This window comes from Dendrobium catenatum, unplaced genomic scaffold (genome assembly GCF_001605985.2).
Source record: "Dendrobium catenatum unplaced genomic scaffold, ASM160598v2 fragScaff_scaffold_1066, whole genome shotgun sequence".
NCBI classification, from domain to species: Eukaryota; Viridiplantae; Streptophyta; class Magnoliopsida; order Asparagales; family Orchidaceae; genus Dendrobium; species Dendrobium catenatum.
The window spans coordinates 583,532-603,763 of record NW_021319528.1 but is presented as its reverse complement, the minus strand read 5'-3'; the positions used below and the strand labels follow the sequence as shown (position 1 = coordinate 603,763).

The 20,232-nt window shown below is 36.7% G+C and overlaps 1 protein-coding gene across 1 annotated transcript in view; it reads right to left on the bottom strand.

Moving 5' to 3' along the window:
* Positions 1-600: 600 nt before the first annotated feature.
* Positions 601-20,232, bottom strand: part of LOC110096632 (ferredoxin-thioredoxin reductase catalytic chain, chloroplastic) — a 32,208-nt gene continuing 12,576 nt past the window's right edge. Inside the window, exons 5-7 of the mRNA XM_020822668.2 lie at positions 14,530-14,684; positions 14,399-14,459; positions 601-1,046 (exon numbers count right to left, since the gene is read on the bottom strand). Of these exons, the coding sequence (XP_020678327.1) occupies positions 1,040-1,046; positions 14,399-14,459; positions 14,530-14,684 (223 nt within the window). The 3' untranslated portion in view covers positions 601-1,039. The remainder of the gene's footprint in view (positions 1,047-14,398; positions 14,460-14,529; positions 14,685-20,232) is intronic.

Sequence of the window (20,232 nt, the reverse complement as noted above, 5' to 3'; positions counted from 1 at the left end):
TCACAAATATGACTACCTATCTAACCAGTTGCATAGTTACTTGAAAAGCTGCATTAATTCAACTTCAAATTAAAAGCTTACATTTCTTGGTTTTTTATTTAATTTCAATGATAAAAAAATGAAACCGTCTTCTCAAGCCCATTAGGTATTTGTTGAGCAAGTGGCGTATACCAATACCAAAACATCAACTATGTTATACTTATTGATGGTTGTCACTATTATGGCCATCTACAAAAACAGCAAAAATTAAAATTAATCAGCTGAAAAAGAAGTTTTTTTGTTGAAAAATAAACATGAAATTCTATCTGATAGTTTCTTTAAATTGTTTACTTTTATCAAAGTATAATGAATTATATTAGTTCATACTCCAAAAATTGCTTTAAAAAATAAAAAAAATGAGTTCACTGAAGAAAATCACTGATAAGGTATGTTAATCTTTGTTTATTCATTAGCTCAACTGAATCCCACCTCCTATGGGAAGCTAGACCACCCTATAAATATTAGAGTTCTTTTCAAAGTTCTAAATAACCGACATTCCTATTTGTGGTTTGCAGCTCATTCAAATTGAACATAATAATTTCAAATTCTGGAATCGAAAAGTGCAATAAAAACAACACATTAATTGCTATCTTTCCAAAGCTTGTAATTATAACTGCATATGCCTATATTTACCACCCCCCTAGGCATCATTTCTCGATAAACTGTCAGAAAATTTATTTACATTTCAAGATTAAAAGCTAAGCACAGGTGGCAAATAAATGCTATTGAAACTACAGGCCGGGATCAGATCAAAGCCAACACTTTTCTTAGTAGATATACATTTGCTGAGGACTTGCTCACATGGTCATTGGCAAATAACAGCTACTTGGACTCGATTCAGTCCATCAGCCTGAACAGAGGAGGCCATATAGTAATTTAACTCATATCGGAAGTTTATATCATTTGCTTTGAAATCTATGCAACATTGCAAGTTTAAAAGTATGCAAACTATGAAACTTTAGTTAAAGATTTGATGTTGACACTTTTATCTCGTCCAATGTTATGCTCTGCAAAATAAGAAAACGTGTGAAGGGTTATTAGGAGGCTGGATGGAAGAAAATAATGATTTTATCACAGTACAAAGTTCAAGCCTATAAAACACTGTATATGCAGATCCTTGCACTAAGATTAAATTTGGATGCAATAGTAAATTTCTATGCTTTTCTAACATATCCGCTTTTTGATATAATCATTTAAATAATAATAATAATAATTTTTTAATAATTCAATTGATTTATTTAAAAATGTATTGAAAAATAGCAAGATCATTTAGTTTAATTATTTTTGGCTCACTTTCACTATGTTTTTAATGATCCGAAGTTCCGAATTAATTTAAATGGCCTATAACATATTTTATGAATTCAAATATAAATTTTAATTAATTTACGGTGTCAAATAATTTTTTTTACATGACCTTAAATAATTCATTAATTTACTTTATGTAAAACGTGTCCAAATGACATAAATGCACGTTACACAGGTAGAGAAAGCAGCTCGCTTCACCTCACTTTCTATTCCAACAATGAATGAAACCAATTATGAATGTGATGGAATGGTATGATAATTTATATGCTAACATCAAGAATATTTCATCTCACTATTTTACATGCAACAGTTATAACTATGTTTGACAGATCAAGTATTATATGATAGCATAACTTATATTTGACTGTATGGGCTCTGAAAATTCCACCTGTCCCGGCCTCTCCACACCATCTCTTTTCTTGTTTGCGACGGCGGAGAGTTTTAATGAGCTTAGATTCCGGATGAATTTTCATAAGGTATATTGGGTTTTATTAGATAAAAACTACCTAGAGATTTCGTCCTCATTTTGTGAGGACTTTATGAACTGAGTTTTGGTTTCCTATACCCCTATAATTAATTACCCCTCCCGATAATGAGAGAGAGCTTTCGATTAATGCTAGTTGTTAAAGAGGTCGCATAGGTCACAAATCCAGTGTAAAATAACAACAATTTTAGGTTTTGAATTTGGGATATGAATTTTAAAGTTTATGACTTTAAATTTGTCACAATAAACTTAAAATTAATGATGGGGAAATGAAGATGATGGGAAAATGAAGATGATAGGGAAATGAAGACGAGCCCGATCAAGATCCCATGGTTTTGTCGTCTCGGGCTATCATGGTCCCTAGTCTACTTAGAGGAGATAGTCGACCCAACCTGAGAAAAGGTACCTTATCGGCAGCCATGGGTTGTGTTTGTCTAAGGGGATAGATCTAAATCCACCTTACCTAACATAGGGATTTATGGCTATCGAATATATCTTATGATTTATTACTCAAGATGTTGACGCCATTAGGGAACATACGGGCTTTGACAGTGATCGTAATATAATGGTGTCATTTTGCAGCAAAACCACCCGATCAGAGGGCACATGCCACGTCTATGCTGGCAAAAGACAATTTGAGAATGAATCTTAGTAATACACCCGACACGACATTAACTCTTTGTGAGCTAAGGTTAATTTCAAATTTATCACCCCTAACAAACAATTGCGGGAGGTGAATGAGTTTTAGTTTAAAATTTTTAAATTGAAAGATTTCATTTTTAATGAATTCGTGATGTTTCTTGCAGTGAAATATTTTAGCGAATCACAGTAGAGTCCTGACTTCAGTACATTTGCACACAATCAAATGGGTCATAGCCTCATTATATTTATAAATTTCTTAAATCAACAAGTGATCATCAAACTCCAAGCCATCATGGCATAACTTTTGACTTTTTAGGTTAACAAGCTCTTTGCTTTTGAAGCAGTATTGTTTCCATCATTGATTATTGATGAAAATGAATTTATAAGTGTTATATAACTCTCCAATAACTGAATGGAAGAAATTCGACCATCTCTCCTCTCATAAGAATTAGCTTATTTGTCTCTATGCCATATTCATAACAGGTACTAAGATAAGGATTATGAATTTCTTATTTCACAATCGCAACAATTTTCAAGGGAAACAATAGGTAAAAGCATGCATGATCGAGTGTCAAGGTGGGATATTGATCCTTCCCAAGGTTCATAATCTTGTTGTACAAGTGGCAAAACAAATCCCAAGGTTCATAATCTTGTGTACAAGTGTTTGGTTAACTCTATAAGAATCTCAAAGAAAGAAATAACATACAAACGCCTTTCATCTATTGCGTTTTCATGGTTATACCAAAATAGATCCAACAAGCGATCTATCATTTTCCAAACAATGTTTATAAGCGGGGCCACTCAATCCAAGATCAACTAGTATACCAAGAAATCTACGTTAATTTGATTTATATTCATCATCCAATACTTCATATACATTTACAAATAATTTAGCCTAAACACACTTCATTAATATCAAGGACTATAAGGTAGATTTGTGAACTTCAATCAACTACAGTCTTTCCAAAATGTTGTTAAATATCTCAAATATGTTGAGATAAATATGTGAAAGTTTTATTCTTTTTATTAGTCATCATTTCTCAACCACTTTTAACATTATAAATATACTAGATCTATAAAGTCGTACACGATCCCCCCTTTTTATTTTAATTGAAATTGCACAAATTATATATATATATATATATATATATATTAAAATAAAATGTTTTGTTTTGAAATTAATTGTAGGGGTTCTTTGTGTCATATGAAATTTCGACAGTCTCCCGACTTCCCCTCCCCGAGAAGGGATGTTAGGGAGAGAACTTGCCCTTTTGATCGACTTAGTTGGATCAAATCATCAAATCAACAGCGAGGACTTCGGGGGAGCGAATCGACCCCGGAATTGATCTTCAAATCTTCTAATTGTGCGCAACCTTTTAATTGAGTGACTTAATTATATTTAAAACTAATTTATCCCCCACAAAAATCTGACAAACTTCCAGTGCCCCTCCCCGCGAGGTGGGGTTAGGGGGGCACTTGCCCTTTCCAGTCCGCTCAACCAGAAAGATAATCAAGGGCTGAGGTCTTCGGGACGTTGTCAGGTCCCGGAATTGGTCTTCGATGATCCTTGTTGCACGCGATCAATTATTTAAGTGAATTAATTCTATTTTTAAAAATATTTTTATTCCCTTTGAAAATTGTAGCAGCCTTCCGTCGCCTCCTCCCCACGAGGGGAGGTTAGGGAGGGCGCTTACCTTTCCAATCCACCCAGCAGGAAAAATAATTGATGGCCGAGGGCTTCGAGGAAGCGAATCAACCCCGAAAATAGTCTTCAAGTCTTCGATTCACTCAGCCTGATCAGATCGACGACCGTGGGCTTCGAGGGACCAAATCAAACCCGACACTCCTTCAATTCTTCAACTATTTTGGTACCTGTTTGAAAATCCCTTCTCCCTTTTATTATTATTATCATCATTATATATATATATATATATATATATCATATATCATATATCATATATCATATATCAAATATACATATTAAAATAGAGAGAGGGAGAGAGGGCAGACGAATGCGGCTAGGGAACGGGTCAGAGGAAGACTCGGCGGCGGCGGGAGTCAAGGCAACTGGTTAAGATGGAGTTGGGCACGACAGTAGGAGGTCGGGTCAAAGGCGACAAGACGACAAAGGTTCGACCTTCTAGGGTAAGGTGATGGGAGATAGAGGCGAAGGTCGGGTCAGCTTCGATTATGGGGTCGTCGAGTGCAAAGGAGGAAGCGGCGTCGAAGGCGGTAATTTGGTCGTTTAAGGCAAAGTGGCGGGAGTAAGGTATGGACGAACTTCCACTTGTTGTCTCAGTTGTCCGGCAGAGAGAAATCAAGAGACGAGAGACCCTTGCTTGCGATTTCTTGCGGTTTTCTGAGTGCGTGAAAGTGAATGAGAGAGGTTTCCTTGTTTTATGTCGTGAGGGGAGCATCGTGCATAGCTATCGTGGGTGGTTGAGGCGAGCCAATCGGGAGCGTGGGTCATGTGTGGATTACAGTTACAGGTCAATAGACTCATGATGATTTCTTGGAATATGATCAATTATTTAATTTATATATGTTCTATAATAAAGCTGCATGGAACAAGTACAAGCTAATACCTACTGTTTTACTTGTGTAAGAGAATTTTATACCAGATTTTTTCTTTTTTATTTTTCGCTTTATGCTCATCACTGTATAAATTTACATGTGCTGCTTTTACATAAGGGTAAAACTATCACTAAAAAGTAGACTTGTAGATTAACTTGATCTCATTAAGGTCTAGATATTGAAATATATTTTGATTTTGCTATTAAAATATTGAAATGAGAGATATGCATAATGAGATAATATTAGAGTTGTATATATATTAAGGTGGTGTTATATAAGCATTTCTTAAAGGATGTTTGTGGCTTTGTGAACGTATTATATGATGCAGGTTCATGATGTAAAATTATTAATGGCAATGGGAATATTTAGAAAGTTTCTTTTATTTTTTTAAGTTTTGACATAGATTTGATCTTGTAATTGATTATGTGATGTTGGAAAATTTTTTCACTATGGCGTATGTTATGCATTAGAGCAAATCATGATAAAAAATCATTTCAGAGCAATGTTTTAGATGATTGGGGAGAAGGATAGATTCTATTATCATAGAGCTTTAGGTTGATCTCTTACATAAGTGATTAAGGGCAAGTGAGAGATTAACCAAAGTTTAACTATTCATATTTGTTGCGTGACAGAATATTTGTGACGGTAGAAAGATAAAGAGCTTAACATCTATGCTTTGAAAAAAAATCCAACATACATACTATAAGATAAATAGAGAGGAGTGCAAGAATCAGATGAGACACTAGAATTTTTACGTGAAAATCCCTAAAAATGGGAAAAATCACGAGGTTGTGCCTAGTTAAAATGATTCCACTAATGTTTGTCGTTTATTAAAAATAATATCCTCCCTCTGAATAAGGCGTTTGCAAAATGTACCAAATATACATCGTATAGAGTACATTACATGTTGAAGTTTGAAAGAATCCTATATCATGAGAGTTAATATTTCGAGAACGTAGGCCTATTCATTTGGTCGATAGGATCATAGTCGACCAACGAAGGTCAATAACCGTAGTTGGGAGACAAAGGACAGGGACCGTAGTTGGATGACTAAGGTCGAAGGGACTGTAATAGGAAAACGATGAAAGTCAGAGGGATCGTAGTTGGATGACTGAGGCTTAAAGAGATCGTAGTCACCAGGTGATGGAGGTCAGAGGGACTGTAATCAGCTGGCAACTGAGGTTGGACGGACCGTAGTGGGGCGAAAAAACTATAGTCGGGCAAACGGGGGAAAAGGGACCTTTATTGAGTGTCGAAGGTCAAAGGGCCCGTTGTCGACCGCCGGAGTTCGGAGGGACCGTAGTCGGCTGCCAAAGGAGATCAGAGAGACAATAGTCGATGGAAGACATAGTTAAATGGCTGCAGTTAAGCAACAGAGGTCAGAGCGACCGTAGTTGACGGGCAACGGAGGTCGGCGGGATCGTAGTCGTCGGGCGATGGAAATCGTAGGAATGGTAGTTGGGCGTATGACGTCGAAGGGATCACAATCGACAGACAATGGAGCTCAGAGGGACCGTTGTAATGCGATGATGGAAGGAGTGACCGTAGTCAGTGGGCAATGATGGTCGGAGGGACCATAATTGGGTGACGGAAGTCAGAGGGATCGTAGTCGGCGAGCAATAGAAGTCAGAAGGAGTTAATAATGCTTATATTCAAATCATTAAAGATATGTATGCATGAGCTATTACTTGTGTTCAAACACAAGGTGGTTTGACCAAGTATTTCCCTATTTCGATTGGGTTACATGAAGGATCAGCCTTAAGCCCATATCTTTTTGCTTTAGTCATGGGTGTTCTCACTATACATATGCAAGAGGATGTACCTTGGTGCATGCTTTTTGCTGATGATATTCTTCTTGTTGATAAGACTAGAGAGGGAGTTGAAAGTAAAATTTAATTATGGAGGTCAACATTAGAGACTAAAGGTTCTCGCTTGAGTAGATCTAAAACGGAATATATTGAGTGTAATTTTAGTAGTAATAAACATAGTGAGGGGATTGTGACTTTGGGCGATCAAGTCATTAATAAGAGTACACATTTTAGATATCTTGGATCTATTGTTCAGAGTGATGGTGAAATAGATGGGGATATTATCAACAGAATTCAAGTTGGATGGTTGAAGTGGAATGCATCGGGCTTATTGTGTGATAGAAAAGTACCCTTCAAACTTAAGGGAAAATTATATAAGATGGTAGTGAGGCCTGCAATGCTTTATGGTGTTGAATGTTGGCCACTAAAAGAGAAGCATAATACTAAGTTAAGTGTGGCAGAGATGAGGATGCTCAGGTGGATGAGTGGCTTTACCCTTAGAGATGGGATACGAAATGAGCATATACGTGAAAAGGTTGGAGTAGCTCCAGTAGAAGATAAGATTAGAGAGAGCCGCCTTAGATGGTTTGGTCACATAAAACGGAGGCCTTCCAATGATCCGGTTAGGAGAGAAGAGGTATTAGATTTGACTTATGTTAAGAAAGGTAGAGACAGACCTAAAAAGACTTGGTTAGAAAATATTAGGAATGACCTTTCTTTATTAGATTTAAATGAGAATTTGACCTTTAATAGGACACAATGGAGAAAAAATGATTCATGTAGCCGACCCCACGTAGTGGGATAAAAGCTTGATGTTGTTGTATTCATTCCATGCATATGTATGAATTAATAATAATTTGATAAGAAATTTAACTATACAGAGTACAATGGATCCACCTGGCGTGCCAAATGAACAGAGTACAGTAGCCCTAGTGAATTTTGCCAACATGATGCAGTTTTTCAGTCTAATAGCACATCTAATGAGTGATATATAGAGAAGATAGATGGGGAGCAAAGAGAATGAAGAGGATAAACATTTACATATGTTCCACAAGTTGAATCCCTCATTTTTTTCAAGAGAACTGTAAAGCCAAAGGAAGCAGAAGATTTGTTACCGAGGATAGAGAAGATATTTGATAATTTGCAATGTCCAGAGAATAGAAAAGTACAACAAGCAGTGTTTTTATTTGAAGAAGCTGAGAGATAGTGGATTGGACAACAAAGAGAAATTCCAAGAAAAGATGAATCCAAATATTACCATGGCAAAATTTGTTGGTATCTTAAGATTGGATTGTGCATTTGTCAGCCCGATAGTAGATGGCGAAGGCTTTCATGAGATTACAACAGGGGAATAGAATAGTGATTTAGTATGAAGCTAGTTTACTGTACTGGATGGGTATGCACCTCAACTGGTTAGTACTATTTAGGAAAAATGCTATAGATTTCTGAGAGGATTAAAAGAAGAGTTGAGTATTCGCTTGTACAGCTAAGAATTCAAGAATTCTCAGAGTTAGTTGAGAGAACATGGCTCGTAGAAAATGATTTGGTTATTCCCTAATTTAGACATAACATGAGTAGGAAGGGAGCAAATGAAGAGGAGACTAGAGAAGAGAGCAGCGATAAGAGAAGTAAATTTATTGATGTTAGGAGAGGACCCATTATATCAGCTGGTAGTGTATAAAAGTGTTCCAGATATGAGGGGAGACATACAATATAGTGTTTTTTACTCAATAGATAGTACTTCCGATGTGGTCAGCACGAACACAATGTGATAGATCGATGTACAGAGGATTGGAGTCCTGGACGAATCATCTTAGACAGGTATATGGTCAAAAAATTGTAGAATCTAAAATGTCTTATCAAGATTCAGTGAGTGAGAAAAATGGAAGACAGATGGATGAAAGACAGATGCAACCCACTGTCAGCGATAACACCACCTTTAGTACAGCCGAGAGTAAATAGTTTGAGTCACAAGTGAGAGATAATCCAGAGAGGCCAACTGTATAAGTTTGTTACGGTTGGTCCAACATTAATTCCTCCCTTTTGGGGGCCCAGTAAGCCAATCATTCCTTATGCGAGGAGGAGGATTAAGGGAGTGATTAATGAGGGAATTTTAAATTCAAATTAGAAAGAAATTTAATTAAGGCAAGAGAAATATTTTAGGGCTGAATTGGAGGGGAAAAGAGGGAATATATAGGGATGTTATTTTTTGTATTAGGGTTATGTTTTTTTGAGTTTTATGTTGTAGTTTCTTTTGTGAGGGCATCCTAGTGGTGTCGAGGTTGATTGTGAGAGACGATCTACCTCTCTAATTATAGATCACTGGTGTCTTTTATTTCTTGTCAAGTTATTAATAGAAATCATACACTATTTCCTCATAATTCTATTATTTTATATTGTTTTCCTACTATTGTTCCCTGAAAATGACTCCAAGGCGTAACAAATTGGTATCAAAGCTGTCCTGCACCAAAAATCATCGTCTGCTCACTAAAATCTGCTATAGAATTCCTTCCCTTGGCTTTTTTTGCTTATTGAAGACCATTCATAGCTATTTTTTGCTGTTTTTAGTGGTTGAGAACCTAAATCCATGAATGAAAAGTATAGAAGATGGAGGCGCTAAAAGAAGAGATGGAACAACTCAAGGCCGGGATGGAGAAAAAATATTTTAGAATGGAAGGAAGGCTATCGTCCATGGAAATCCGAATGGAAAACTAATTTCAGAACAAGACCTAATGAGGAAATTAATCGAGATGCAGTCAAAGGCTTCATCAGCTAGTCCTAAGGCTGATCTGAAAGAAAAGAGACTTCAGGAAGACAACGATGATGTTGAGATGATTTTTCTTTAAGAACCATCCCGACAGGCTCCGATGGAAGGTGCATCAAGGTATTCCGAAGAAGGGTGAGCAAGGAGAGGGGAGGCCAAAGCCTTTTAGAGACAACCCAGGCAGGAGGGAAAGTGGGCCGGAGAGGGCAACGGTTGGGCCAAACCATGGGATCCAAATTCACCAAGGGAAGAAGTGTCACAAAACCACTACATAGGAGGAACTAATGGTGGAAGAAACAATTGGGGTATGGATACAAGATCGAGGAAGCTAAAGATGTTGGTCTTTGAATGGGCTGATGGAAGGGGAAAAACTTATGACGATAGGTCTATGTTTGGAAGGGAAAGCCCTAACATGGTTCTAATGGAGGGAGGCGAGGTATTCGATCTACTCATGACAAGAATTAAAGGTGTGCTTCTTAGAATGTTTATGAGTCATTTGAAAAGGAGACCCCCATGAGCAGTTCTATGCCCTAGCTTATGAGGGACAATTATGGAGTAATTGGAGAAGTTTGAGCTTCTATTAAGGATATTAGGGGAATCTCAGAGGAAAGGTTGGAGGGGAATTTCATGAAAGGGCTTAGGGAGGAAATATGAGCAGAGCCCAGGGTACTAACGCCTAGAGGGCTGAGAGAGATGATGGAGCTAGCATAAAGGGTGGAGGAGAAAATTAGAGGGAGAAAGCCAGTCGGAGCAATTCCATGGGCGGGGCTTGCAGGAAGACTTCCACTACCTTGGCACTAAGGAACCAGACGATGATATTTCAGAAAAAAGTACCTAAGGAGAAGAGCACTAGAGTTGATCCTGGAGGCAATTTCAAATGCCTCACAAAAGCAGACATGCAGGATCAGTGGGCAAAAAAGCTATGCTTCAGATGTTATAAGAGATTTACACTCGGGCATAGGTGCAAAAATCAAGCCCTTCAAGTCTAGATAGTCTATGAGAGGGTAGAGGAGAGCGGGTATTGAAGGAGACAGAGAATTTGCATTTGGGTATGGCGGATGTGTCCTTGAACTCTATGGTGGGATTTACTCCAAATCACACCATAAAAGTGAGAGGAAAGTGAGAGGGCAAATTGGAGAGCAATCGGTGATAGTTCTGGTGGATAGTGGAGCAACACATAGCTTCATCTCAAATTGGGTGGTGGACCGATTGAGATTCAAGTTAGCAAGAACGAAAGGATGCGGGGTGATGATGGGCACAGGCAAGATAGAGAGGAGCAGGGGGAGATGTAGAGGGGTGGTGATGACCTTGTAGGGTGTTCAGGTGGTGGAAGATTTCCTTCCTTTGGACTTGGGAAGTACATATATGATTCTAAGGATGAAGTAGTTACAAACTATGGGGGATATGAAGGAGAACTAGAAGTCCTTGACCATGGAGATACAGGTAGAGGGGAAGAAGGAAGAACTTCAAGAGGATGCCAGCCTATGCAAGACCATGGTCTCTTTAAAAATCATGCTCAAGACAATCCAAGATGCAGGCCTAGGGTATTTGGTAGAGTTGCAAAGCATAGAAGGGGTCCAAAAACAGGAGGCAAGGGATATTCAAGTAGGAACCCATTAGTTTTCACAATAATATCAAAATGTATTTCAACCACCGGTCGGGTTACTGTCGCCTCGAGAGCACGAGCATGACATCAACTCGAAAGAATGGACTACTCTTATCAGTGTCAGACCAAACTGTTACCCTAGTATCCATAAGGATAAGATAGAAAGGCTAATCAGAGAGATGATGGAAGCAAGGATCATCAGACCTAGTGTAAGTCCTTTCTCTAGCCCGGTACTATTAGTAAAGAAGAAGGATGATAACTGAAGGTTCTGTGTAGATTACAGGGATCTAAACAAGAAAACGATGTTAGATAAGATTTTAATCCCAGTGATAGATGAACTCTTAGATGAGTTATTTGGAGATATTTTATAAGATTGATACTATCAAATAAGGATGAAGACGGCAGATGTACACAAGACGACCTTCAGGACACATGAAAGGACACCACGAGTTCCTGATGAAGCCTTTCGGCCTCACCAACACCCTTGCCACCTTCAAATCACTTCTGAACAGAGTGTTCCAGCCAAACCTCTGAAGGTTTGTGCTAGTATTTTTTTATGACATTTTGATATACAGCAGGATCGAGGCAGAACATTGGGAGCACTTAAAACTGTCATGAAGACAATAAGGAGCATCAAGTATTTTCCAACAGGAAGAAATGCACATTTGGGCAATCACAAGTAAACAAGTGAAGTACATAGGACATGTGTTGTCTTGGTAGGGTTGTTTTAGCTGACTAGTCCAAGATTCAGTCCATGGTGGGTTTGGCCTCTTCCTAAAAACTGGACGAAAATGCAGGGATTCTTAGGGCTCACTAGTTACTACTGAAAGTTTGTTAAGGATATGATGTCAAACTGATGTGAAACATAATAGGAATTACATGAATTTAATAAAAATTGTTAAGCTTGCTAATTTTAAAATTAATGTTTCACAAGATTTGATTCTAGGATCACTTAGTTGTTGTTTTGCGCTGGCGTGTGGTTACAAACTAGGTTAGAAGGGTAATTTAAAATAACAACAAAATTATAGTAAAGCTAGATGCACAAATAAGAGAGATCCACCGATTAACAAATAGAAATTTCACCTTGAGTTTCCCTCACTCTCACTCTTGAGGGTTGTTTTAGCGGAAGAGTATTTTCAGCAAACTTAATGACGCCACTAAAAGACAGAGGACATCTGCAGTATTGCCCAACTAAACTTAGCCGGTGGAGGTTAAAAAACATGCCACTGTCAGGAGGTTTGATGCTCGTCGATGACTGTCATCAAAGTAAAGAGGATCAAGTCGACGTAGTCATCAACAGTCTGGTTAATCTCCAAGTTGAGATCGAAGAAAGGTGATCTCGATTCTCGACACATCTACTCTTCCTTGATAATCGTATATGAATCCATGGTCTCTTTCAGGATCGGCCATTATGGGGAATAAGCCGGGGTTGTGCAACTTCTCCCTTGGGAGTGTATGAAATAAGGGAGAAGATAAGAAGAGGAAGAGGGAGAGGTTGGAGTGGTCGACCAAGGTTAGGAGAATAGGCCTCTTTAATTTAAGCTTTTGGTTTATGTGGGTGAAGGGGCAATAAATTAAAATCTAAATTTTAATTTCCGATTTTATAAGGGAAAGGAGGGTATAATTTTAAAATTTGAATCTCCTTTAATGGGGGAATAAGGGGGGTGGCCCAACTTGAAGAAAGGGTGTTGATTGATAGCCTTAATAGGAAGAATTAATTAAAAGAGAGGGAATAGGGGGCCCGACCAAAGTAGGGAGGGAAAGGGTGTTCACATTCGATGTATGTGGATCCTTGCATTAATTGTTGATTGGGGAATTAAATTTGAATTAATTTCAGATTTGTTGTAATTGGGAAACTTCCTAAAATATGAAATATTAATTAGGAATGAATTCGAAATTCAAATTTCTTTGAATTCGAATTAGAATACTTTCCAAATCAATAGTTGGTTCATTTAGGAAAGTAATGATACAATGATTGATAACTAAGTTGAGCAAGATGAAAATGAGTTGGTTTAGATGGATATATAGTAAAACTAGAAAGGATAATTAAGATGATTATATTAAAGGGATGATTATAGTATCTTTTGATTAATAAGATAGTTGAAAATAAACTAAGATGGTTTCGACATGTATAATAAAGGGTAGGAATCGAATCAATTATATAAGTAGATAAAATTAGTGATGGAGAATTAGGAAGAACAAGTGGTAGATCTAAGATAACATAAATATAAGTTATTTATGATAAATAAGTCAACATGTACAACACTCAACACTAAAAAGTCAACTTTCAAATAGTTAGGGTAAGGTTGATGTTGATGATAATAACAAAACCTAAGAAATCCAAGTTTAAATCAATAAACATTACTTCTAATATTTTCAATTATTAAATTATATCTAGTGACATATTAGTTAATCTTAATGACTTGCAATACGTTGCAATTGGTTAGTTGCATATGCATGTGGTTAGTTATGGGGGGAGCATGAGCGTAGTGGGGCGATGGATTGGAGCATTGCATTTATATTTATAGGAAAAAATGTGAGGTAATGAAAGAGGGAACTTTGATATTCACACCAAGGAATGTTATTTTGGCTCACCCCCTTCTTAACTACTGCAACCAGCATATTCTAATCACACATGTTTATATTTACATTTTTTATTTATATTATAAATAAAAATTAACATTTAGATCCCCATGAGAGAGGTGGACTGTAGGCTGAAATTTGGAGAAATGGTGGATCAATAGGGCAGCTCTCATTCGTATTAAATTTCATTTCACAATCAACCATCATTGGATCCATAATAATATCTGAAGAAATTCAAGCTAACATAAAGAACTGCTAAATCTACTATATTATGTGAGATAATGCAATGTTATAAGAAATTGTTGGGAAAAATGCACAAATCTTGGAAATAACACAATTATATGATAACTCACCTAAAAGAGCTACTTCATTACAAAAATAAAAATAAACTAAATTTTGAAGCAACATGGAATAGAGTGCATCTTTGAGAGGACAATATTCAATTATTTTATGGCGAGGATCGTTTTTCATACATGTCTCATATCTATGCTGAGGTGACATCAAAATACATCAGCTTAAGATAATGATGGCCATTTAATAACCTAAGCAATTGAACAGAGAAAAATATATTTAAAAAGTAAAGTAGAACATGCCTGTTCCCTCCCAGCAAAATCATTATCAGGTGTAAGAAAGAGCATACAGTGGCACTCCTTCCTGCCATGAGAAATTGAAGATAGTGAATTAATAAAATTTTGTAGAATTACCAACAAGTTCAAGAAAATACCAAGAATCTTCTCATGACCCCAGACAATCTCTTTTAAAACCACCATATTTTTCTCTAACCAACTCCAGCACCACGACCCAACTAAACTAAAGAGCCTCTCATATTTGAGGATAGTTGTCTGCTGGCCTCTTGAAAGGTCCCCTCCGCATCTATCACTAAGGGTCACCCGATAGAAATGTTTAGATTATCTTAATTGTGATTTGGAAGTGGACTGATGGTAACTTGGCAATGCTTGCAAGAAAATTACACAATTTTTTTCATTTACTTTAGCAATCGTTAGAGGTGAACGAAGAATGACAGCTTATAAGGGTGACCCCCAAATAGCTGCGATAAGGCTAATAATGATGATGATCATTATGATGAATCGTGACCTGTAGCTCAACGATTCAAACCAAAAAGTACAAGATTATGTACATCATCCTCTTCCAAATCAGGCATTGTCAAGAGTCTCATACACCCTCTCTATCTTTTGTGGAGGTTAGTGATACATGACCTCCCAAAATTTCTTTGATTGATTCACAGGTAATATCTACATTTTCTTCTCTCTCTATCTCCCTCACTCAACCTCCTTAAAAATGAAGATTTGGCAATTCAAGAACTTTTTGGCAATTCCCCCTTGCAAACAAATCATTCAAAAACAGGAAAATGAAATTCAAAAGAAAATAAAATTATAAATATAATACACCAGCTAGAACTAATTTTTTTAAAAAAAATGATATTAAGGCTTTTAGTAAGGGGGGCTTTCATGCATAAATACTTCTCGAGTAAGGCTAATAATTCATAACCTGAATAAATTACAGGTAACAAAAATATATTCAGAGGGGACAACTCACTCCACAGCTCCATAAATAACATTTTCTATGCAGGTTATCACTTACTGTAAATCATGAACAAGATAAAATTAGTTTACAGCCTATTTACAATAGTTTATTGGACTGTCTATGGCTTCGAAGCTCCCAAAAGAAATGATAGCCAAAACTGAATTAGAAATAAACGAAACCAATTCACAAATGGTAAATTGCATGAAGTATTTTTTAGTTTGTTCGCCATGACCCATTTGACATGATATAATTAGATATCTCATCTCTGTGGTGAGGTAAAATCACAATTTCACCAGGCCATTATGTCCTAGTAATTGCTTAATCTGAACAATCCTTCTCAATGAAGTTCATAGAATTTACTTATGACTTCACAAATGAATCTAAAAATGGAGCCAGTTAGTAGTAAAATCATTACTGAGACTTATCTAAAATGGAAATTTAAAACGGAATATCAAACGTTCTCCTCATTATTATAAAAAGGAATGAATATCATAAAAGATAATAAGTGAGTGGTTTTCTCAATTAAATTTTAGTCTAACAAGGTAACTATAATTATATTCCTAAAGAACAAATATTTACACTTATACTAACAAGTTTGCAGCCATAATCAACAGACAGATACATATGGTATAATATTAAGGCATATACAGATGATAGCTCCCATCAAATTGATGTTGGTTTTTCAAGGAGGATCAATTTGCTCACAAGAAACCGATGTTATTATCATGTCATGAACTTCATAGATATGTCCTGAATTTGAAGATTTGTGAATATGTGAGGAAGAGAAATAATATGACATTCAGAGGCTCCCAAACTGAGTGATAGTCAACTTCAATGTATTGTGCGCTCATGATAAATAAAATTGACAACAATTTGAATGGCACTAGTATTGTCCGTATGGAGAAGAGCGGGCTTACTCTAAGAAAAAACAAAATTATATATAACTCCAAACAAAATAATCTATATACATGCGACAAATATAGCACAATATTCAGACTTAGAAGATTTAGACACATGATGTTGTTTTTTACTCATCCATGAGATTAAAGAGTTATCAAGAAACATACACAAGCCTATGACTAACCGTAAGGTATCAGGGCACCCAACTCAATTATCATCATTATATGACACAAGATGAATAGAAGAACCAATTGGAAAAAAAAAACAGAAACTTGATGCGCAATAAGGTGCGGAATCATTTGTCTAATAGTAGCTGACTGTAAATGATAAGGACATCACATAAATGTTGACCTGTAAGAAATGAACCAGACCCAACCTATACACTCGACCGACACCTCATCCGGCTTACACGACACAACTGCTCATCCCACGATCCCATGTTTCGGCAACTGCTCCCCACGACCTCCTCTCACGGCACAAAACACCCGCCTCCTCTCATTCGGTTCTCACTCACGCTCTCAAACACACAAAGGAATACAGAGAAGGAGAAACCGAAGCCCATACCTGTGCTCTCGTTCGTCTTCTCCGTTTGAGTCGACTCCCTCTGCGAATTCAAATCGAAGCCGTACATTTCTTCAAACCAACTTGACGTTTGGCCTCCTTCCTTCACTGCCGATCCTAGCCTCCCACCATCGTCGACCTCCTGCAATAGTCGTGAACACCGCCGACGAAGCCTGCTCCTACCAAGTCGACGCCGCCTTCACCGTCGCCGAGACCTCCCGTGCGTGACTCTCGCCGCTCTGCCCTAGCACGATCGGGCTTTGCTTCTCCCGATCCCTCTCTCTGTTTTGATAATAATATATATATTATATAATATATATAATATGTATATTATATAATAATATATGATATATATTATATTATAATAGATATCATATCATATATGTATATATATAATATTATATTATATATTATATAATATATTATAATATATAAAATAAAACTGAGCCGAGCCGAGTATGTGAGTGTTCATTTAATATCAGCTTGTTCATGTTTGGTTCATGTTTGTTCGAGCTTTAGCATTTGTGTTCATGTTTGGTTCGTTTAAATTAAGGAGTGTTCATGTTCGGTTCATGTTCAGTTCATGTTCGTTCGTTTAGTGTTTATCGAGCTTGTTTGCGAACATATTTAACGAATTTTTTTAACTATCAAGCAAACACGTTCATGGACATATCTATGAACAAAAACATTTATAATAAAAGTAATTGCTTATGTAACAAAGGTAATGATTATTTATATTTATTAATTCTTTAGTCAAATATTAATTATTTTTATCGAACTTATTCACGAGTTCAAAATCGAACACGAATCGAGCTTAATGTCGAGCTTGTTCACGAACTTCAAATGATGTTGTTCGCGAACATAAATGAGCCGAACGCATTAGTGTTCAAGTTTGTTTATTTAAGAATCGAGTATTTAAAATATTGTTCAAGTTTGTTTGTTTAGTTAATTAAACGATCGCAAACGAGCTTTAATCGAACCGAACAACGAGTAGCTCGTCGAACGTTTGGTTCGCTTGCAGTCCTAACAACCAATCATCTACAACTGGCGATCATCAAAGCTTCTGAAGACCAAATCTCCTTGCCTTCGATTTGATCCGGCCGAGTCGAGCACTCTCTTACCTCCCGGCATCGAGGAGGGGACGCCGGGAGGCTGTCAAAATTTTCTTAAAAATTCGGGACATAGAATAATATTTTGGACTTATAAAAAAATTTTGGAACAAAATGAAGAACACTTCATATAATTAATTTCAATAAAAAAAGGGGGGGAAGGAGACTTGGAATTTCAAGTGGCATTACACAATACACCCTTATATATATTATTGAAATTTATTATACATAAGTCTAAATAAATAATATCAAAAGTTAATAAGATCCATAACTTGGTGTGACTCAAATGTATAGTGAGGACTTAAAACACATGAAAATGATTTAATAACACCTCATTATATTTAACATCACTCACTATTTATAAATATCAAATAAAATAGTGTGGTCTAGTTACATAAAATATAGTCCAATATAATGATGATTATTATGGATACAATGCTCCACATCAAAATTTTCTTTCTTCAAGTAATTTTGTTGCTCTCACAAATTGATCATATTTAAATATTTTAAAACACCCCTTAAATATTAAATATGATCCATTGAACTAAATACATCCCTGCATGTGCTCCAACATAACTATTAAAGTTACAAACTCAAATCGTCGAGAATGCTGCGCAGGATTAAATACTCAACCCGCATGTGTCCAATCGTCACATCTAAGTCCCAAATCCGATGATTCGAGAATGTTGCACGGGTCTAATATTCAAGTTTCATCCTCCTCTTCAAAAGGACTGGAGTCGACATGACTTGAAATATAAAATGCCTCCCAAAACCCATACAAAAATAAAAGTGACCTCAATATCACCCCGATGATAGCCGTGTTGATCGAATATCTCAACCGGAGGGGTCAAATCTCAAATCCATTAAATGTTTAAATATCTGAAATGAAATCAATCATCTAAAAACTTAAAACTAAAAATCATCCACCTCCCGCAACCTTTTATCGGGGGTGATAAATTTGAAATTAATCTCAGCTCACAAAGAGCGAATGCATGTTGGGTGTATCACTACGATTCATCCTCAAATAGTCTATTGCCAACAGGGACGTGGCACGTGCCCTCTGATCGGGTGGTTTTGCCGCAAAATGGCACCATTATATTACGATCACGGCCAAAGCCCGTATGTTCCCTAAAGGCGTCAAACCCTTGAGCGATGAATCATAGGGTATATTCGATAGGCATCCTTTGTCAGCTAAGGTGGATTCAGATATATCCCCTTAGACAAACACCAACCCAGGTCTACAAGGTATTCTTGGACGAAGCAACCCATGGCTGCCGACAAGGTACCTTCTGTCAGGTTGGGTCAACTACCTCCTCTGACTAAGTAGACCAGGGATCATGACAACCCGGGACGACGGAACCATGGGATCTTGATCGGTCTCATCTTCATTCCCCCACCATCAGTTTTAAGTTTGTGGTGATAAATTCCAAATTTCAAACTTTCAAATTCAAAATTTAAACCTTAGAATTATTGCTATTATACAATAGGTTTATAACCTATTCGACCCTTTTAACGACTAGCTTTAATCGAAAGTTCTCTCCTATTATCAGGAGGGGTAATTAACTATAGGGGCTTGCGCCTATAGGAAACCAGAACTCAGATCAAAAAAGTCCTCATAAAATGAGGGCGAAATCTCTGGGTATTATCTAATCTAAAATCCAATCTACCTTCTGAAAATTCCCCCGGAACCTAATCTCGTTAAAACTCTCTATCGTCATCGTCACACAAACATTTTAAAAGAAAAATAGATGGATGGTGTGGAGAGGCCGGGACACAAAATGGAATTTTTCGGAGCCCACAATAAATTGACAGACTTGCTGAATAGCAAAGCGAATATTAAGTCAAGTTTTTGTAATTGTCAAAATAGAATGGGATGAGTGAGATGATCACCTTCCTCACTATAATACTTCGTGTTGACCTTTAATGGGAGTATTTGTAGAGGAAGCGCCTTGGAGTCCAACCAAAGTAGATCATCTTTGTAGTTATTATGTTGGTTTAGAAAAATACCCAAGGTATTAGTATGAACTTCTAAACCTAAAAAGTCGAGTACGAAGATTCTTCATATGTAACTTGAAGATATTACAAAAGGCTAATTAAATCCAAATATATTATATCCTAGTAATAATGAGGTCATCAACATAAATCAGGTGAAAAACAATGCCACAAGATCTCTTACACATAAATCAAGATAAGTCATATTTGCTCTATTCAAAGGAGAAACAAAGCAGGATTGACCAAAATTAATCAAACCATGCATTAGGCGCTTGTTTCAAACCATATACAGACCACATCATTTTGCATACATTAAAAGG